We start from the raw sequence: 23422 nt of genomic DNA on the forward strand, positions 1-23422 counted from the left end.
TGGGTGGCTCAGTGGGTTAAGCCGCTGCCTTCGGCTCAGGTCATGATCTCAGGGTCCTGGGATCCAGAGGAACCAATCAGGAGAGTGGAGGACACAGGAAAGGAGAAAGCTGAAGAATGGGGCCCCCTAATTTCTGTTTATGAAACTACACGAGACTCAGTCTAACCCCTGAGGGCTACAAGCAGGAGACAAGATCAAAACACCATAGCAGGGGCGCCTGGGTGGCTCAGTGGGTTAAGCCGCTGCCTTCGGCTCAGGTCATGATCTCAGGGTCCTGGGATGGAGTCCCGCATCGGGCTCTCTGCTCAGCGGGGAGCCTGCTTCCTTCTCTCTCTCTCTCTGCCTGCCTTTCAGTGTACTTGTAATTTCTCTCTGTCAAATAAATAAATAAAATCTTTAAAAAAAAAAATAAATTTAAAAAAATCTTAAAAAAAAAATAAAAAAGATCATACTGGGGTTGGGGAATGGATTGACCTCTTCTGTGGAGGTCAGGAACAAGACAAGGATGTCCACCCTCACCACTTTTATTCAAATAGTACTGGAAGTCCTAGCCACAATAGATAAGAAAAAGAAATAAAAGGAATCCAGATTAGTAAGGAAGAAGTAAAACTTTCACTATTTGCAGATGATATACTCTACATAGAAAACCCTAAAGACTCCACCAAAAGACTACTAGAACTAATAAATGAATTCAGTAAGGTTGCATAATACAAAATCAGTATGCATAAATTGGTTCCATTTCTACACAGTAATAATGAAAGAGCAGAAAGAGAAATTAAGAAAACAATTCCTTTTATAATTGCACCAAAAATAATAAAATTCCTCGGAATAAACTTAACTGAGGAAATTCAGACTTGTACTCTAAAAAGAATAAAACACTGATGAAAGAGATTGAAAGTAACACGAACAAATGGAAAGATAACTGCATGCTCATGGATTGAAAAAACAGATACTGTTAAAATGTCCACACTACCAAAGCAATCTGCAATCCCTATCAAAATTCCAGTAGCATTTTTCACAGAACTAAAACAAATATTTTTAAAATTCATATGGAACTACAGAAAACCCTGAATAGCCAAAGTAGTCTTGGAAAAAGAATGACAAAATTGAAGATACCATATATCTTGAAGATATATTACCAAACTCTGTTAACCAAAACAGTATGGTACAGCACAAAAGTGGACACATAAATCAATGGAATAGAATAGAGAGTCCAGAAATAAACCCATGATTATATGGTCAGTTAACCTTTGACAAGAGAGGCAAAAATATGCAATGGGGAAAAGATAGTCTCTTCAACAAATGAGGTGGGGAAAATTGGACCACTTTCTTTCACCATACACAAACTCAGCATCAAAGATGTAAATGTGAAACCTGAAATCATAAAAGTCCTAAAAAAGACCATAAACAGTAATTTCTCTGATAATCAGCCATAGCAACATTTTTCTGGATATGTCTCCTAAGGAAGGGAAACAAAAGCAAAAATAAACTGTTGATGCTATATTGAAATAAAAAGCTGTGTCCAGTGAAGGAAACAATCATCAAAACTAAAAGACAGCTTATTGAATTGGAGAAGATATTTTCAAATGACATACTAGATAATAGTTTAGTATCTTTATATATATAAAGAATTTATACATGTCAACAACAAAAAAATAAATAATCCAATTTAAAAAACGGGTAGAAGACATGAATAGGCATTTCTTCCAAGAAGACATACAGTTGGCCAACAGACAGATGAAAAGATGGTCAACATCACTCATCATCAGGGAAATGCAAATCAAACCCACAATGAGATACCACCATCTCACACCTGTCAGAATGACTAAAATCAAAAACATAGGTAACGTGTTGACAAGGATCTAGAGAAAAAGGAACCATTGTACACCATTGGTGGGAATGCAAACTGGTATAGCCACTGTGGAAAATAGAATGGAGGTTCCTCAAAATTTTAAAACGAGAATTACCATGTGATCTAGTAATTCCAGTATTGGGTATTTACTCAAAAAATATAAAAATACTTACGTGAAAAGATACTTGCATCCCTTTGTTTATTGCAGCATTATTTACAGTAGCCAAATTATGGAAGCAGCCTGAGTGGCCAATGATAGATGAATGGGTAAGAAGAAGTGGGGTGTGTGTATGCATGTATATGTACATACATATATGCACACACACATATATGTATATATGCATATACACACATATGTGTGTATACATATACACATATATAGATGACTGGGTAAAAGAAGTGGGGGTGTATATATGTACATATATATGCATATGCACACATGTATATGCATACACGTGTATATGCATATATGTGTGTTTATACATATGTACATATACATACTGGAATATTAGTCATAAGAAGGAATGAAATCTTGCCATTTGCAACAACATGGACAGATCTAGAGGGCATTAGTGCTAAGTGAAATAAATCAGTTAGAGAAAGACAAATACCATATGATGTCACTCGTGTGGAATTTAAAAAAGCCAAGGGAAAAAATGAGAGATAGACCAAAAAACAGACTTCTTTATAGAGAACAACCTGAAGGTTACCAGAGGGGAATTAGGTGGAGAGGATGGGCAAAATAGATGAGAGGGATTCATCATACACTCATCATGATGAGCACTGAGTGGTTTAAAGATTTGTGGAATCACTATGTTGTACACCTGGAACCCATCTAATACTGGATGTTAACTATACTGGCATTAAAGAAGGGGCAAAGGCTGTTAAATGTGGATGGTGTTTGGTAGATGTATGTAATATATTTCCTTATTTCTTCTGACATGTAGTTATCATCAGTGTCAGGTTATCTTTCTGTAGTTTTCTTTTTTCTTTTAAGATTTTATTTATTGACACAGAGCAAACGAGAGAGAGAGCAAGCACAAGCAGGGGGAACAGCAGATAGGGGAGAAGGCGGCTCCCCACTGAGCAGAGAGCCCAATGCGGGGCTCAATCCCAGCACCCTGGGATCATGGCCTGAGCTGAAGGCAGCCACTTAACAGACTGAGCCACCCAGGCGGTCCCTTCCTGTTGTATTTCTAGATAAATCAGTCTTCTGTGGTAATCATTCATGCTTCTTTCCTATATCCAATTTTCCTATTCTGGTTACACAGAAGGCCATATGACTAGTTCGTTTCAGTGTGTTATGAACAGCAATGTCTTGTGTCTCCTCATATCTTATGTCTAATTGCCAGTATTAGTTCCTCCAAAGCTTCCCCCATCCCCTTCTGCCCAGCCTAGTGATTGGCATTGTTCTAAATGGTGGCTGCTCTTTCAGCTTGAATTCCTGAATGACTGTAATAATCAGATAAAGTAATCAGAGCTTCCCGGTCTCTCTGAAATGGACAGATAGCATGAACAAAAATAAACTTTTTTTTGTTTTAAGCCATCAGGGATTCCTTAACACAGCATAATGTAGCCTATCCTGGCTAGTACACATTCTGTGGAAACTGCTCATTTGATAGAACTTCTGTTGTGGGCCTTTAAACATTTAATGGTGATATCAGTACCTAATGGTTGTGTTTTTAATTATGTCTTAAGCAGTCTGCATAGTGCTTTATAATTATCTCACTAAATTTTTGCAATTCTCCTATGACGGAAGAGCTATGATGAGGTAGGATCTTGCCCTGGGGTCTGTCTTTCCATTTTATAATCTTAAATATCATCTCTTATTTTTCACTGAATCAGAGATACATTTGGTTGTAAGATACACTGTTGTTGTATGTACCACAAAAAAATAATAAACTTTTTCAGAGCTTATTTTCACTTTTTTTAAACTTACCTCTTTCACCCATATCAAATTTAAGCTCAGCCATCTCTTGTTTTATGCCTTTCTGCATACATAGTAACTTTTGTTTCAATGGAGAAACATAATCTTTCTGGATATATTTTACAGTGGCAGTTAAAGTCAACATATGTAATACCAACAATGCTCATAAGTTAGTTTACTGATGACCATCTGAATAGAGTTCATCAAGTTGTACACGTGTAGGCAATGAGAACTACATTGTGCTCACCATCTGGACAACAGCAATTTTAAGATGTCACCAGTTGTAACATGCATTCTGATTTCTTTTACAATGTAAAAGAAAAAGTGTCATTTAGAATGAGTGAAAATCATGTTACTTCTCAATTTCCAGATTTCTATCTCTAGCCCAGGCCTTTTAATTTAATTGTAAATGTAGATATCTAGCTCTTATTTAAGTTCTCTACTCTAATTATTTTAATAAGTACATTTTCAAGATTTGTTCATGTTATAGCATATATCAGTATTTTATTTCATTTTGTTGCCAAATAATATTCCAGTGAATGGCTATATACCACATTTTATTTATTTACTAGTTGATGAGTGGTTGGGGTTGTTTCCCCTTTTTGGTTAATTGTGCATAATGCATCTGTGAAGATTCATGTACAAGTTTTTGTAGGTTCTATTGTATGTTGTGCTCTTCTAACACAGTGTATTAATTATTTATGATGTAACAAACCACCCCAAAGCTTAGTGCTTCAAACAACCACTGTGAATCTGTTAGCAGGACATGGGCTGAGATAACCTTCGCTATGCTCTTTTAAGTTTCTTTGACCAAACTGATGGTTTAAGAAGGCTAGCTGGTCTAGGATGGCCTTGAATGGCACAACTTGGTTCTAGGAGGCTAGCCTAAATGTGTTTCATAGCAAGGCATAGGTATATGGGCAAGCAAGTTCAATTGTGCAGGAAAGCAAAAAGTTTGTGTTTGCATTTTAAGCTTCTGCTTGGGTCATGTTTCCTAAATCCTGTTGCCTGAAACAAGTCACTTGGAGAAGGATTAGAATGGAAAGGGATTGCAAGTTATTGAACAGAAGGTATGCCTACAGGGAAACCATTAATTGGGGTCATGAATGCAGCCAGCCTGTCACCAATCCATTCTCCTATCTTAATGCCTTGCATTTATTTTCCGTCTGATTTTCCTTTTATACCCTGCATGGCAAGTTTGCTCCCTCACTCCCTCAGGTCTCCATTCGTATATTATCTTATCAGTGAGTCCTTCAACTCTAACTACTTTATAGAATTAATAGCCACCCCCTTCCTTCCTGCTTTCCAGCTAGATTTTTCTTAGAGTTTTTAATCACCATCTGACATATTATGATTGTTTTGTGCTAATCTTTCCTCAACTACAATGTCAAGGATTTTGGTTTAATTACCTGATGATGGAATTTTTCTTCAAGTAGTCCACTTCCCCCCTTATCCATGGAGGATATGTTCCAAGACCCCCAGTGGATGCCTGAAACTGTGTATAGTACTAAACCCTATATATACCTTGTTTTTTCCTGTACATACATACCTGTGATAAAGTTTAATTTATTAAATTAGGCACAGGAAGAGATTAACAACATTAATAATAAAATAATTCATTATAACAATATACTGTAATAAAAGTTATGTGTTGTCTCTTCTTTCTCTCTCTCTCGCAATATCTTATATTGTACTTATCCTTGTGACGGTGTGAAATGATAAAATGCCTCCATGGTGAGATGAAATGAAGTGACAGGCACCGTGATATAGCTTTAGGCCACTAATGACCTTCTGACAATCTGTCAGAAGGAGGATTAGCTCTTTGCAGTCTGTGGTGGATCACAGGTAACTGAAACTGGAAAGTGACACAGCAGATCAGGGGGGCCTTCTGGCCTTCTCATAGACACAGGCCATGCCGTATATCACAGTTCTACCACTGATTAGCTGTCTGACCTGGGCCAGGTTTGTTTTTTCACCGGTTTGCTTTTCTTTAAAGTAAGGATAATAATAGTTGCAAACTAAATTACTTGAGTTATTAGGGGGGAGTTGAGCCAGTTTAATATATACGATGTATGTTAACAGGGCCTGGTACAAAGTAAGTGCTAGAAAAGCACAATATTCTATTGGCATAATATTCCTATCAACCCTTGTTATTAGAGTACCTGGCACTGGGAAAATGGAATTAGAAGCTGGAAAGATCTTATACCGAGAGAAAAATTGTAAGATTGTTGAATACTCGACAGTGTATTTTTTGCAGGAAGGGGACAAGCCCATGAAGCAAAGGAAATAGGTGATGTTTGTCTAATGTGTGTATGGTAATATTGTATCCTGAAAACACTCACATACCATCAAGTGCTCTTCACAAAATATTATTCATTATTTCAGATTTACTAAAAAATACCTAAAATTTGTGAACATGTTTTTTAACTTCGCCTCTTCTGAGAGTCATATAAGCATCATTCTCTATACATCAGAGAGAATGCCTTGGACTCACACTTGGTACATTAGGACTGAATTCTTTCATGGAGCTCCATTTGAGAAAGATGGAAAATATTTTGACTAAGTTGGCTCCTACTTCTCTGACCTGTGAACTACCTGCTTCATGCTAGTGTTCTTAGGTGCTGGGAATAAAATAGTGATCAATGTGGTATTGATCTTAATTTCACTGAGCTTACAGTCCTAATAGGCATTTATGCCCTAGTTATTTACTTATGTTTTCCCACACATCTTTTACTGTAGAATTGTAAGGCTCAGCGCTCTGGAATGGTGTTTCAGGGTTTTGGAGAAGTGAGAGTGACTTGTTTTTGAAGTTAAATAAATTTAGTGCATGATCTTATGGACAGTTTAAAAATAGTTATTTTGGGGGGCACCTGGCTGGCTCAATTGGTGGAGTGTGCAGCTCTTGATTTCAGGATTGTGACTTCAGGCCCCAAGTTGGGTATAGAGACTACTTAAAAATAAAATCTTTTAAAAATATAATAATAAAATAGTTCATTTTTGGTGCTGTTATGTTTTATTTTTCCAGGATCCCTGAAACTACTAGGGTATATCTGCTGTTAATTAGCCAGGAAAGGGCGCCTGGGTGGCTCAGTGGGTTAAGCCTCTGCCTTTGGCTCAGGTCATGATCTCAGGGTCTTGGGATCGAGTCCCGCATCGGGCTCTCTGCTCGGCAGGGAGCCTGCTTCCCTCTCTCTCTCTCTTTCTCTGCCTGCCTATCCATCTACTTGTGATTTCTCTCTGTCAAATAAATAAATAAAATCTTTTAAAAATAATAATAATTAGCCAGGAAAAAACAAAAAAAGTCTTTCCTCCTTTTATTCCATTTTGGATAATTTTAGATTAATTTTCAAGTTTAACTGAAAAGTCAGGATACTTTCTGCTTATTAATTTCAGGAATACTACTTTCCTCTTTGTATTTCTCACTCACCTGCCCTAAGTTATTGTGGTACTCTGATCAATAAACTCTTAAATCCTCGACCTCTTTTTTATTATTATTATTTTTTATTTTTTAAATATTTTATTTATTTATCAGAGAGAGAGCATGAGCAGGGAGGAGATGGAGAAGAAGGTTCCCTAGGAGCAGGGAGCCTGACTCAGGGCTCTGTCCCAGGACCCTGAGATCATGATCTGAGCCACCCAGGTACCCCCACCCACCAACCTCTTTTTTAATCTTAAGGAGATTCCAGACACCTGTCTGGCCCCTGATTATAGCACTACTTCAGCCGTCTTAAGTGAAATCGTCTTTTCACAACCCACCAACTTTAGGACCAGGGAATGACTATAACAATTACTAATACCCTTGACTCTCTCCCCTTTGATTTTATGGGCCTAACAAAATACCAACTGTGTGCTCTCTGTCTGCCCACCCTCAGGCAGTTGTATGTACCACTTTAAATTTCTGCCATAAACCTCAGTAGGCCTTCACCTGTGTCTGCTGGCAGTGCTGCTGCTGCTGCTCCACTTTCCCTATTAAGACTTCGTTTCTGGGGCACCTGGGTGGCTCAGTGGGTTAAAGCCTCTGCCTTCAGCTCAGGTCATGTTCCCAGGTTCCTGGGATCGAGCCCCACATCAGACTCTCTGCTCAAAAGGGAGCCTGCTTCCTCCTCTCTCTCTTTGCCTGCCTCTCCATCTACTTGTGATCTCTATCTGTCAAATAAATAAATAAAATTAAAAAAAAAAAAAGACTTTGTTTCCACTCATTGCAAACTTCTTACAGCTCACTCTAATCTGTGGGCTTCACCTCAAACTTTATTGAGAAGTTAGACGCAGCTCTTATCTCACCACCAAATCTACAGACGCATCTGCATTGGGCTTCATGTTCTCTGTCTTCCTTTCAGTTGTTACCAGAGACCTTCCCTGACAGTTTAATTCCTCTTCTTGTGACTCAGGTTCCATCTCTTACTGTCTCCGGGACTTCTTTCCTGCAGTTAGCATCTCTCTTCCACATCATCAGTTTCTCCCTCTCTGTTGGATGTTCCTTTTAGCCTGCAAACTTGCTGTGTTATCTCCCAGGTCAGGTATTTCTGCAAATGCGTGTAATTTCTGCAAATGTGTGTAAATGTGATGACCAGATACATGAAATTCCACCCTTCTTAGTGTCTTCTTCCATTATTCTTGTTCCAGTTTTTATGCAATGAATTTTCTTCTCTGAATAGTTTTTTACCTCCTTCAGTTTCTGTTTCTTCTCAACCATTTTTGTGGTTTCTATTTTTTTTTTTTTCACTAGTCCTCTAAATATTGGTGGGCCTTACGGTTTATTCTTTGCCTGTACTCCCTTGGAAATCCGCTTATTACTGTGCTGTGACATCTGCATGTATCTCCTGCCTCATCTCTCCTGAATTCTAAAATGCACGGCCAGCTTGCCTTCTTGATCATTTCATTGACCTCTGCTGTTGGTGATATGTAATGCTTGCTAACTTTCCCTCTTGATTGCCCCACTTCAGTAAATGGCGTGATTGTCCATCCTATTGCTTATACCAAAATTTTGGCTCTTGACTCTTATTTTTCTCTCCCACCCCTTCCCCATATCTAATTCGTTAGTAAGTTTTATTTTCTCTACTTTTAAAATATATCCCAAATTCAGTTTTTCTCCATTGCTTCCACCATAGTCCGAGCAATCATCTCTTGCTTAGCCTACAACCATAACCTCAACTGGTCTTCTTTGCATCCAGTCTTACCTTCCTATAATCCATTCTTCACTAGAGTGATAATTAAAGCCATTATAATATTTACTGCTCTGGATTTCATTATCTTGAATTAAATCCTGACTCCTTACTGTTTACCTGCTCTGTGGCTGTGAGCAAAATACTTAATACCTTTGTGCCACAATATTCTCATCTAGAAAATAGGATGATAATTGTCAATAATAAGATACCAATCAGATTATGTCACATACACACTCTTACACATGTACCCAGTTTTGAGAGTTTGAGTTCTCATTGGACTTAGTGTAAAATTCAAACTACTTACCAGGGTTTTCAGGACTTCTTCATAATCTAGCTTCTTGCTTAATTTTTCTGACCTCTTCTTGTTTTCATGTGCCTCTTACTTACCATACTTACTCTACTAAAACCACACTTCCTATCTTTTAACCTTTTACTCTGAAACATTACTTCTGATGGAGTATATTTTCCTTTCTTTTTTTTTAGACCGGTTTTTTCATGTTCATGTTTTTGTTTGCTTTGTTATATGTAAAGGTAGTGCCATTTTCAAAAATCAGTTGATGTTTTTTCACCTGGTGACTGACTTATCTTTTTAAAGACTGGAACCAAGGACCTACTATGTTTTTCCAGTTTTGTAGGAGATTTGGAAAATTCCTTGAAGTGGAATTGCTAAGTCAAGGGTAGGAATATTTTCAGACCTATGATTCCTATTGAAGAAGTTCTTGAGACTTTACATGTCCTATTACAGATTGCTGCTGTGGTCTTTATTCATTCTATTATTTACCTTTTCTAAAATTTTTTCCTATAACAGTATTTCCACTTTTCTCCTTGCCTGGTCATTCTGTTCTTCGTGATCTTTTTCTTTCCTTCTGTTGGATTTTCGTGGTATCCTGTGATTCTTTTCTCTTTCTCTCTCTTTTTTTTTTTTTAAGACAGAGATTGACTTAATTAATTAATTAATTAAAGTAGGCTTCATACCCAACATGGGACTTCAATTCAAGACCTTAAGATCAAGGGTCATATCTTCTACCGACTGAGCCAACCAGGCACCCTCCTTTTTTTTTTTTTAATGGAAATATAATAGACATATCAGTTTTAGGTATACAACATGATTTGCCATTTGTATATATTGACAGATCATCACCACAGTAAGTCTAGTTAACATCTGTCACCACATGGTCACAATTTTTTTCTTGCGATAAGAACTCCTAAGATTTAGTCTCTTAGAAATTTTCAAATACGTAGTACAGTGTTATTAACTGTAGTTACCATGCTGTTCATATCTTGTGATTCTTGACTATTCATATTCATGAATAAAGGACTAAGTTGATTAGAGGGTTTTGCAGTTAAATTGGTCTAGACTTTTGTAAATGAGAAGTCTGATTGTGAGTTCTCTTTTAAGTTTTTGTGTATTCATTAGTTGTTTTTTTCTGAAACACAAGGATTGGAGTTGGGAGGTTTAGGGCTACCCTAATTATAAGTGGAAGGACAGCTTTTAGTATGAAAGGAGCTAAGCAACTCACCACCTCAATTTCCTTCTTCATTCTCCCCTTCCTTTTTCCAAGTGTAAGAAAAGCATAAGTACAATAATGTTGATTTTTGGGACCCTTGGGTGGCTCATACAGTTAAGTGTCTGTCTTTGGATTGGGTCATGATCCTGGGATCCTAGGATGAGTCCCACATCCAGTTCTTTGCTCAGTGGGGAACCTGCCTCTCCCTTTCTACCTGCTGCTCCCCCAGCTTGTGCTCTCTCCCTGGGACAAATAAATAAATGAAATCTTTAAAAAAAGATAATGTTCATTATCCATGTACCTATAACTCAGCTTTTTTGAATTAAGTCTTTTATCATATTTACTTAAGATTTTCTAAACAAAATTACAGACACAGATAAAGTACCTTACAGACCATCAAAGGTAATCAGAGCTTATCCTTTATCCCGTTCCCCGCCCTCTTCATCTTCAGAGGTACCCATTATCCTGAGTTTAGTGTTTATCATACCCATGCATGTTTCTAAATTTTTTAAAAAATTTTAATTTAAATTCAGTTTGGTTAAGGGACACCTGGATGGTTCAGTTGGTTGTATATCTGACTTTTGATTTTAGCTTGGGTTATCGTCTTGGGGTTGTGGGATTAGGCCCCACATCTGGCTCTGTGCTCAGCACGGTATCTGTCCCTCTCCCTCTGTTTTACCTCCCCCCCAACTCACGCTCACTCTCTCTGTAGTATAAATAAATAAAACCTCTAAGTAAATAAATAAATTCATTCAATTTAGTTAACATATAGTATATTATTAGTTTCAGGGTAGAATTTAGTGATTCATCAGTTGCATATAACACCCAGTGCTCATCACATCAAGCACTTTCCTTAATGCCCATCACCCAGTTACTCCATGACTCACCTACTTCCCCTCACTTCTAAATTTTTGCCATGGGTGTATATCCATAAACAATATTAATTGCATATTTTAAAACTGTATGTCTTGGAACTTGATTTTTTTTCATTCAGTGGTACATTTTTTAGATGTATCCATGTCAATGTATTTAGCTCTAGTTCCTCATTTTGACTTATGTATAGTACACTATTTTACTTTTGGTTTTTTGCCCATTTTTCTCTTAGTATTTAAGTTGGTCCTAATATTTTGCTATTATAAATGTTGCTGCAAAGAATACTTCTTATATGTATGTTAGTAGTGATATAGTTAAATGATAGTATAATGCCCATCTTCAGCTTAACAGAATATTTATTCTCAGTTTATTCTCCTGCATTTATATTATAACCACATGTAAAATTGAAAAACACCTATTGTTGTATGTGGTTAGACCTAAATTTTTTGCCCATCTCATGGATGTGAAATGATTTCTTATTTTAATTTGTATTTCTGTGATTACTAATTCGGTCATTTATTTTTTTAATTTTTAAAAGATTTATTTATTTGAGAGAGAGAACATGAGGAAGAGGAGGGGTAGAGGGAGAGGGAAAAGCAGATTCCCCACTGAGCAGGGAGCCTGACATGGGGCTCAATCCCAGAACCCCGAGATCGTGACCTGAGCCAAAGGCAGTTGCTCAACTAACTGAGCCACCAGGGGCCCCATGAGGTCATTTATTTTATCATGTGTCTGTTGGATAGTCTGAATTCTCTTTAGTTCAGCTACCTATTCATAAATCCTTTGCCCATTTTTCTTTTGTATTATTTGACATTTTCTGTAAGGATAGCCAGTTACCCCAGAATTATTTATTATATAGTCTATGAAACATGGGTAGTCTTACTGTACATATGGTACATTCTTATTCTTATTATTTAAAATAGTTAAAAGGCTATCATTTTACAGTGCTTTTGTAAGAATTTTAGAATCAGTTTGCCAAATTCCATAGGGGAAAAAAATCTCAGAATTTTGTTTCTTGTCTTTCACTGAATTAATTTGGGGGAAATTGAGATTATTATGATACTGAGTCTTCATACTAAAGGGCATTTATATTAGTTTTTGTCACATGAAGGGTTGGGCCATGCACCTGCACACATTCATCACATAGCATAAGTTTGAAATAAGATTTAGTGAGAAACAGGAAGTGCCAGAAGCACACACAATCCCCTGAGCTCTTTTATCTTCACATAGATGTGGACTTAGAGTAGATATAACTAGAATTAATATACCAGGGAAAGGGCTCCTCAGTAATAATTGGAACTTTGAGGTTGATGAAATGGCCTTGTTAGAAAAGGAAGCTCTGTGTCTCTCATTAGTCTTTTCCTGCATCAAGTAAACTCAGACCTGCTGAGTCAACTTGTTGATAGGTACTGAGAGGAAGAAATTAACCTCCGGAGTCCTCTGAGTTTCTCTTCTCAATCTTCTTTTACGCATTTGAAGTTATTTTCTTGTTCTGTCTACCAAGGTCTTGCATATCTTTTATTAGATTTATTCCTGGGAGCTCTAAGGTGGCTCAGTTGGTGGAACGTGTGACTCTTGATCTTGCAGTTGTGAGTTTGAGCCCCACCTTGGGTGTAGAGATTACTTAAATATGAATAATCTTTTTTAAAAAAGGGTTTATACCTAGATTCTTTATGGTCTTTGTTGCTATTGTGAAGGCCCCATTTATTTATTTATTTATTTAGATAATTTATTTAAAATTGCAAATAAATATTTATTTATTTATTTTAGAGAGGGAGATTGGGGAGGGGCAAAGGGAGAGGGAGAAGGAGACTCTTAGGCAGGACCCATGCTTAGCACAGAGCCCAGCATGGGGCTGGATCTCATAACCCTGAGATCATGACCTGGGCCAAAATCAAGAGTCAGACACTTCACCAGCTCAGCCACGCAGGCACCCTGAATGGCATCTTTTTTTTAATTGGGCCTGGCCAGTACATTGGAGTACTATGTAATGTTTGTGTCCTTCATCTTACATCCACTTATCTTGATAAACTAATTCTACATTAGTTTTTATAGATACTAGGTATTAGTATTAGTTATTAGCCCTAATGGTTTCTAGGTTCTCTTTAGATTTTCTATAGATATCATATTTCCTACAAATAAATTTTAATCTCTACTATTACGATTTTTATGTCCCTTTTCATATCTTCTCTCCCTACTATTAACTATAACCTCCTCTGTATGATATCAGAGATAGCAGGTACCTTTGTCTTATGCTTGACCTTTCACTGTGATATTTTGCTACAGGTTTCTTATAGATGTATTTTATTAAGTTAAAAGATCCCTATTTCTAATATCAAGATTTTTTAAAAAGATTTTATTTATTTATTTGACAGATTATAAGCAGGCCGAGAGGTTGGCAGAGAGAAAGGAAGGGAAGCAGGCTCCCTGCTGAGCAGAGAGCCCGATGCGGGGCTCAATCCCAGGACCCTGGGATCATGACCTGAGCTGAAGGCAGAGGCTTTAACCCACTGAGCCACCCAGGTGTCCCTAATATCAAGATTTTTAAAATAAGTGAATGTTGAACTTCTCAAAATATATTCACATTTTGTTACTGATTTCTAAATTAATTGATTTAGTTGATTAATTGATTAATACTGATTTCTAAATTAATTAATTTTCCTCATGATAAAGGAATATGGTTTGTCTGATAATAGTTATGAAACATGTTTTATGGTCTGGAATGTGACATGTACATAGAAATAAAAAGAAAGAATAACAAAACTTTATCAGTCCTATAGAAGTCAGAAAATCAAGAAAAAGCAGTGTAAGTGGAAAATACACAATATAAGATGGTAGAAATAAATCAGCCATAAAAATGTAAATGAACTAAATTGTTTAATTAAAACAGATAAATATGTTTAAAACAAAACAGGCTAGCCAAAAGAACTATGCATAATTCATTTATAGCAGACACACAGTGGTTGCAAGTAAAAAGATGAAGGGGTGCCTAGGTGGCACAATCGGTTAAATGTCTGACTCTTGATCTCAACTCAGGTCTTGATCTTAGTGTTGTGAGTTCAAGCCTCATGTTGGGCTCCATGCTAGGTGTGGAGCCTACTTAATTAAAAAAAAAATAAGGTAAAAAGATGAGAAAAGACAAATCAAGCACATAGTGGTAGAATGCTGGTGTATGTAGGTTTGTATCACAAAATAGACTTTAAGAGAAAAAGGATTGTTAGGAAGAAATAAAGGAAAATGAAATAAAAAGTTTAGGCAAAAACTCAAACCCACAGAAAAGTGGAAATAACAGTACAATGAACACTTACATAGGTATTACTTATACTGCCTAGCTTCAACAGTTAACATTTTGCTAGATTTCTAGATCCTGGAAGATTATTTTACCTGTCTAAAATATTGTATTTAAGGAGATTAACAATTCCATAATTGCATGAAGTCCATGTTTAAATTTCCACAATTATCCTAAGTGTTTTTTATGACTGTCTTCCATCCCTGAACTAAGATCTCCTTTTTGTGCATGCATTGAATTAGTTGTTTTTTAATAATTGTTGTCTTAGGGTCTTCAACTGACCACCCAACCATTTTGTTTCCTATGACATGATTTATTAGAGACCGGGACACTTGTCCTGCAGTGTGTCATAATTTGGATTTCTTTGGTTGTCAGGGCTTTGACTTTCAAAGAGAGAGATAAATGTCTTGTAGAATGTCCCATATTCTCTGTTTTCCGATTATTTCATTGTAGTACTTTTAACCCATTTTATTATTCTGGATATTTCTTCTAAATTTGAAGCTAAGTATAAAAGTTTGATTTGATTCTATATGAATGTTTTGCAGGTATACTTCATGGGTGATAGATAATGTGTCATTTATGTTGCATCACATAATGTCCCTCTATTAATGATTCTGAGCCCCATCTCCTTGTAAAGGTGGTGTTTCCCTTTGTCTTTAATATGCAGAAATGCTTTAACATTATATGTACCCTGTTCATCAGCTTTTCACCTAATGGCTTTAGCCTCCTGTGATCTTTCCTGAATCAGTGATTTTATATAAGCTGGCTTTTTTTTTTTTTTTTTTTGGTAAAGAGGGCTTCCCAAATCAAACGGGAGTAAGTAGAATTTTTCCCCCCAAAAGGCAAGATAAATTCGTGATTCTTTTCTAGTAATGTTTAGTTTTCTATAGATGGAATAGTCACTAACAGTGGTGGCAAACATTGCCCAAAACATACTTTCTTACTTTTATGGACTAGTGAGTTTTTATTTTATGTATGCACTCTATTACAGTTAATTGTGGTTTTTACTCTTTTCGCTGATTATCTTCCGAATTTGGGCAGTATGACTCCGTTTAGGCTGACTCCTGTGTTGTTTTGACATCTGTCTGGCACATGAAGATGTTCCGGGATCCCTCTTGTTGAATAATAGGTGGGTCTTAGTATGCTTTAGTGCTGGCCATTTTCCCCCAATAGTTGTTACCATTGTTTTTGTTGTTTTATTTAGTTTATGCTTATTTAGATTTATCCTTGTGTTTATTAGTTTCTAGGTTCCCGTTTATATCAGTTTCCTACGGTTGCTGTACCAAATGACCACAAACCTGGTGTTTTATAATACCACAGCTGTGTTCTCTTAATAATTCTGAAGGCCTGAGGTCCACAGTGGGTTTCACTGGGCCAAAATCAAGGTATCAAAAAGACTGCTTTTCCTCTGGAGCATATTTCCCTGCCTTTTCCAGCTTCTAGAACTGCATTCCTTGGACTCCTTTATTTATAGTCCCTTCTTTCAGCTTCAGGGCCAGCAGTGTAGCATTTTCAAATCTCTCTGGTAGATCTTCATGTTATCTAATCCTCTGTAATAAAATCTCCCTCCAATTCCATTTTATAAGGATGCTTGAAGTAACATTTAAGGCCCACCCATGATAATTTCCCTATCTCAAGATACTTAATTGCAGAGAGAGAGAGAGAGACTTAATTACATCTACAAAATTCTTTTTGTCATATAAGGTAACTTAGGTTCTAGGGTTTAGAATGTAGATATTTGGGGGCTGTTGATCAGTGTACCATACCCATTGCTGTTCTTTCCTTTTACATTATTCTGGGTTTAGTTCCTTTTTCTAGGTTGTCAGCTGTTTTCATTTGTATCTTGAAGTCTTTTCATTATCTTCTGGCTTCTTTTATTGTTAAGAAATATGATGTCTGATATATTTTTCTTTTCTGTCTGGTTGATTTTAAGAACTTTTATGCACTTTAATTTCAACCTATATGGTTGTGGATTTAGTTTTATCTGTCATGGCCAGGACACAGGACTCACTGTGGTACTCTTTTATTATTATTATTATTATTATTATTATTATTATTATTATTAACAATGTATTATTTGCCCCAGGAGTACAGGTCTGTGAATCGTCAGGCTTAACAGCACTCACCATATCTCATACCCTCCCCAATGTCAATAACGTAACCTCTCCACCCCTCCCCGGCTCACTGTGCTACTCTTGAGTAATTTTTATTTTCAACTCTTCTGGAAAATGACAGCCATCTTCTCTTTAGGTATCTCTCCCATTGTCTGTTTAACCTTCCGAATTTACTTAAATTCCATTCTTTGTTGTTCATATTTTCCATTCATTTTTCTCTGCTTTTTGGCTAATTTTCTCTGACTCCTCTTCTAGTTCTTTCTTTCTTTAGCTCTAATCTGTTTACTTCAACTGGTTTTATTTTAATGACTATATGATTAAAATTTCAAGTCTTTATCATTTTCTCATGCTTCCTTTTTATATGTGCTATCTTTAAGCTTGGAGATATTTTAGAATTATCTCAGTAGAAAACTTACTTATGTATTTTAGTCTACAATTTATTAGCTTTGAGTTATTTCTTAAGCTGATGTATTTGTGTTTTTTTTTTTTTTAATTTTAGAGGAATTATTCAGAATCTTTTTCACTGAATGTTGCTCTAGCCTTCTTGCTTACGGTACCATAATTCTTGTAGCGATTCTTCTGAAACTTGAGGACCATGTCTCTCTTTTTTTAATTACTTATTTTAAATTTTTAATCTTTGGTAATAGTCATTTTTTTGGCATCTATAATCTGTAATTTCCTCCTTCGACCTGTTAAGGTACTATTTCACTGAATTTCTGATGAATGACTAGCATTAATTTGAGAGAAAGAGTGAGAAGAGGAGAAAGGTTGGGGGAAGGGAGAGGGAAGACAGTTTTTCTATCCAGAGCACCTGGGTGGCTCAGTCAGTTAAGGGTCTGACTCTTAATTTCTGCTCAGGTCGTGATCTCAGGGTTGTGAGATCGAACCCCTCCACCCCTCCATCAGGCTTCATGCTGAGCATGGAACCTGCTTAAGATTCTCTCTCCTCTCCCTCTGCTCCCGCCTCCCTCTGCCTCGCTCTCTTCTTTTGCCTTTCCCTCTCTCTCTCCCTCGCTTTAAAAAAAAAAAAAAAAAAATTTCTTTCCTCACACGTTGGATTATTGTGGTTTTCTTTTTCTTTTTGTATTATCTATGTTAGGTTTGGATATCTAGATTTTGCTAGTTTCATAAAATGAATTTGGAAGTCTTTTCCTTTTTATATGCTATCATCTATTAATAATTGTTACTATATTTTCTTTAAAGGTTTTATAGAAACCAATCATATAATAATCTGGACTTGATGCCTTTTTATTGAGAGGAAGGAAGCCAGTGGCTGTAGTTTTTTGTACCATTGTTTCCCTGTAGTTCCTTCCTTAGTAGTTTGTCTGAATTTATTTTTTAACATAGGCATCTTCAGAGGTAGGCTTTTAAAAAAAAATACTTGCCATTTTAGGGGGGAGGAAATTTTGCCATTTGGAAAGTCACTAGACATGATTGATTGTTTACTATAATTATTTAGTTGCTATGGTCCACTGAAGAGATCAAAACAGGAGAGGAAATCTAGTAAATCTAGTACCTTTCTTGAATTTGTTTTTGTTTTTAATTCTTTCATTTTCCTTTTAGGATTGTTGAAACAGATTTCCTTCACTTTTTCTAAGAAGGCATATTAAGGCCAAAATTTTATCTCCTTTTAGTTTTACAATATCTTATTCTACTTTTTAAAAAATTACTTATTTTTAGAGAGAGCACATGGACACACACACACATATGTGGCAAAGGATGGGGGCGCAGAGGAAGAGAGAGAATCCCAAGCAGAACCCCCTCACTGAGCACAGAGCCAGTTGCAGGGCTCAATCTCAGGACACTGAGCTCATGACCTGAGCCGAAAATCAAGAGTCAGATGCTCAACCAACTGAGCCACCTAGGCGCCCCTTATTCTACCTTTTTTTTTTTTTTTTAAGATTTTATTTATTTATTATTTATTTATTTGACAGAGCATGAGCGAGAGAGGGAACATAAGCAGGGGGAATGAGAGAGGGAGAAGCAGACTCCTGCGGAACAGGAGCCCAATGTGGGGCTCGATCCCAAGACCCTGGGATCACAACCTGAGCCGAAGGCAGACACCTAATGACTGAGCCACCTGGGCGCCCTTCCTTATTCTGCTTTTTAATACATTTTTATTTTATAAGTATCATCCAAGTTCTTTCTCTTACTCTTCTGGGGAAATCTGAAAGAATCTAATTTCAACTAGGGCTCATAGTGATTTTTCTTCATTTTTTGGATATGAAATTACTTTTGTTTGAGGAGATAAGAAATCTTACATCTGGACATTCATGGTCTGGCCCTGCCCTCTGTCACCAAACCAGTCATTTTCTACTGCCCAGCAAAAAATATTTATTCTAATTAGTTTTAATCAGCTCCATTCCCTCATTTTCCTCATACTCCTTCTCCTTTGCTAATCCATTTTTTTCCCCTTTCTTTCTCCCATCCCTTGGGGGAGTGGTTCTTTACCCTAACTACATATGAGTTTTATCTATGGAGTTTTTAAAGGGGGTGGGGAATAGGTTGCTGTGGGTTATAAAGTCTTCAGTTTCTTGGACTGGAAAGAATCACTGAAGCAGGATTAATTTTTTCTCTCTTCCTGTATTCTAAAGACAGCTTGAATTTTAGTACTAATTGAATACCTGTTTATGACTATGACTCAAGATTAGTGGTGAGACAAAAGATGAATAGAATATGTTTCTGATCTCAGAGCAGCTAGTTGACACGAAAAACAATCAGTTTTAGGATATCAAATTCTGATCATAAAGCTGTTCTGCCTGGGTGGTCAATGAACTCATCATAGAAGGAGATTATCATTTTCTGAGATGAAGAGACAGTAGGAAATTTGGGGAGGGTTGTGGGTTAGATCAGAAATTAGTCTTTGAACATGTTAATTTTGAGATGTCTGTTCATTTTCTTAGTAGAGATGGTAGGCAGTTGGACAAAGAGAGTCTGGAGTTGAGGGGACAGAGCTGGATTTTAAAATTTGGACTGCATTTGGAGGAGGATAAAGATTAATATATAAAATATCTAGACTAAAGGGTATCTATAGATCAACAAGGGAAAATAGAATTAAAAAAATATGGATAGGGAATTTACCAAGAAGGAATGTAAATGTCCAGTGTTCATGAAAAATGTTCATTTTTCTGGGAAACAGAAGTTGAAGCAACAAGATCACCTTTTCCCCTTCAGATTGGCAGAAGTTTCAGAGTTTGATAATACCCGGTGTTGATGAGATTATGGGGGGATTTAGACCCTCCTAATGAGGCTATGACTTAGTACCTTTTTTCTTTTAGAAGACCATTTGACACATTTATTAAATTTTTTAATGCACATAACTTTATTTATTTATTTATTTATTTTTAAATAAACATATAATGTATCCCCAGGGGTACAGGTCTGTGAATCGCCAGGTTTACACACTTCACAGCACTCATCATAGCACATACCCTCCTCAGTGTCCATAACCCCACCCCCCTGTCCTTACCGCCCTCCCCCCAGCAACCCTCAATTTGTTTTGTGAATGCACGTAACTTCCAATTCAGGAATCCTATGCTGTGATATCTAAAAGGGAAACTTGTACCTTTTCCCAGAAAGGTAGCTCAGAACTATTCACTGAAGCATTGTTTGAAGTTGAGAAAAGTGGAATAATCTAAATGTCCTCTAGTAAGGGAATTATTAAATAAACCATCTGTCCTAAAACCCCCTTGTTTATCCGTCTATTCCCTCTTGAATATTTTTAATTATCTCACATTTTAAAATTACAGCAATGTTTAAAAGGCCATAATTTCTAGTGTATTGTATTTGTGCTGTTCATATTTAGTCACACTTTAGAATTCCAGATTTAGATCATAAAAGTCATAGAGTACCTAGCATATAGTATAATTTGCAAAACACGTTCTCTACCCAGATAAGTTGGACTCATTCTTCATCAAGGAAAAAGAACTGACTTCTTTATCTTAAACATGTAATATGTGCATGTAATATAACCACCTGACTTCTAAATTCTAGGCTGGCTGGCTGGCTGGCAGGCTGGCTAAATGAATAAAGCTTAGACCCCTGCCAAGAATTCATTTAACTGATAAAGGCCTGATTTTAATCACCCCCCCCCCCAACTTGCTGTCCCTCAAGGGATTTTTACCTCTTGTTTGTTAGTTACTTTGAAGTTTATACATCTCAGAATAGTGCACCTTAATAGGATTCGAGAAGGATAAGAATTTTGCCTTTCTTTTATAGAGTGGAGAATTACAATGTGGTGATTTTAAACGGAGAGGAATAAAGGAGAAATAGTTCTCAAAACAGTTCATTTAGAAAGAGTACATGTAGACATTGAAGATCTGGAAATTGTTTCTCCTAAAATCACCCATGACTGCGTACTCTTAGGTTGCTGTTGAAGTTTGAAGAACATTGAGATAAGCAGTGTTGTAATATTACGAAATGAATGTATCTTTACTTAACAATTTTAAAGAAGTGAGATTGTATGTCTTGACATGGAAAGAATTTTGAGGCATGCTGTTCAATTAAAAAAGTGTCAAAAATAATATTTTATATATAATACTTACATGTTTGTATATTTTGTATGTGTATATATTATGATATTTACTTGAATAAAAAAGAGATGTGGAAAAGATACATAATAAACTAAATTGTACTTAATGTTTTTGGGAAGGTGAAAATGATTTTCATCGTTTATTCAGAATACTTATGTATTGAGTCTTTTACAGTTGAGAATTTATTGTATTGCTAGTGTAGAAAGGAGTTTTAAGATGTTTAATAATAAATGGGGAAAATTGCCATATTAAACAGGTCCCTAAGCCCTAAATTTCAAAGAACACTGGCAGTTACTACAATATTTTGATAAAAATATTTTAATAAAAATATTCTAATTCATATCCTAAATGATTTTTACTTACATTCTTTTAAAATATTTTTCAGGTGTGGAATATCAAACAAATGATTAAGTTGACGCAGGAACATATAGAAGCCCTATTGGACAAATTTGGTGGGGAGCATAATCCACCATCAATATATCTGGAGGTGAGCTATTGAGTATCCTATCTGTTGTAATTTTGAAAACAAAAACATGAACTTATCACAGGCATTTTTACTGGTAATATTGTTTCTCTTAGGGGATGAGATGAGAAAGGGGAAGGTGAATTACCATCATCTTTCTTAAACTTAATCTTTTTTCACTTGTTACAGTCATATGCAATATTTTGTAATTTGGAAAATGTCAACACTAAAGAAGGCATGTATAAACTTAAAAATATTGTTGAAAAATTGTTTTTCAATACTGTTGAAAAATTTATTTAAAAAAGAGAGAGAGGGAAAACACAGAGGTTAAGAACCTAGTTACCATATTAGGAAATGGGGCAAATTTTGTAAAATATCCTTTTTTCCTGGTAAAATATCTTTTTTCCAGAACAAATCCCTCCCCAAATTGGTTTTTCCTTTCTTAATAAGTAAAATATATAATATTTAAATAGCTCAAAATTGCCTAGCTTTACTGTTTAATAGTGCTGTTAGGCTTTTGTATCAAGCTTTGAGCATCACTGTAAATTTATAGAGTAGTTAGTCATTGTTCTTAATTCTTTGAGGTAGTAGTTACTATTATAATCACAGATAAGCTTTCTTGGGATTGCTTCCTTCTGGATGTCACTTGGGTTCCATGACAAGCATGCTGTTAGGGAATCCAGGTAGTGGGGCTTCATAGCCCACACTGCTCACCACTGCTCCTGCTGCCTGTCTGTGGAAGCTGGCTCTAGCTATAATCGCTTGTCATACAGGACTCTAACCCTAAATTACAAATGGTCAGATTACCATTTGCCTTCAGATGCCAGAGATTTTTAGGCATGGATTGATAGACTCCTAAACTAAATTTCTAATTTAGTAATCTAATTGCTTGTAAAGGGCACATTAAATCTAAGTTAAGTTTGCATTTCTAAAATAAATTTGGAAGTTTAGAAATAACCACTAATAAACTGTTGTCTTCTTCATATGGCTTATCCCAAAGCACACTGCCAGGTATTAGTACTAGGACTAGAATTCATACCTCTGAAGACTAATTAGTGTACTTTCTATATTCCGTGCTGATTTACTTTTGTGTCTGAGGAGGACAAGAATAGGAGTCGTAAGGACACAGATCTGGTGAAAAAAGTAATTCTTTGTTAGTTAAAACTAGACAACTTAACCAGCAGGTTTTCTGCCAGCCACTTAGTGTCTTGGGAGACTTTGCCTAGTTGTAATACATTTATATCAATAACCGTGTTTGAGTATAGCGAGGGTTCACTGCCTCCTCCACACTCACACTCTTCAGGCTTTTTACTGTTCAAATCACATCTAACTAGGATAATACACAGCATTAAATCATTAGCATGTAGATCCTTATTTACAGGGACAAACACTACACAATTTCTCTGTAGAAAGCACTGTAATGTAGTGGTTAAGATAAACCTTGGAGTCACACAGGCCCTTTGGTTGAATCTTAGCTGTGTCTTAGTTTCTGCAGTTAGGTTACCCAACCTTCCTATACCTTACCCCATTGGTAAAATGGGAGTACTATCAAAAAATATTTGTCTTCATGCAGCTTGTATTTTTCTCAGGGGATGGGATTACAAACAATAAACATGGAACTTACACTACTTGATATACTATGAAGAGGAGCCTGCCTGGAGATGACAGTATTTTTCCCTGAGGAAAGTTGACAAGGCCC

At 36.2% G+C, this 23422-nt stretch overlaps 1 protein-coding gene across 1 annotated transcript in view; it reads left to right on the forward strand.

Moving 5' to 3' along the window:
- BRAF (B-Raf proto-oncogene, serine/threonine kinase) overlaps nucleotides 1-23422 on the forward strand; it is a 180476-nt gene that overhangs the window by 60456 nt on the left and 96598 nt on the right. The window contains exon 2 of the mRNA XM_059396263.1: nucleotides 21646-21747. Within this exon, the coding sequence (XP_059252246.1) occupies nucleotides 21646-21747 (102 nt within the window). The remainder of the gene's footprint in view (nucleotides 1-21645; nucleotides 21748-23422) is intronic.

The sequence above is a fragment of the Mustela nigripes genome, chromosome 4 (genome assembly GCF_022355385.1).
Source record: "Mustela nigripes isolate SB6536 chromosome 4, MUSNIG.SB6536, whole genome shotgun sequence".
NCBI lineage: Eukaryota > Metazoa > Chordata > Mammalia > Carnivora > Mustelidae > Mustela > Mustela nigripes.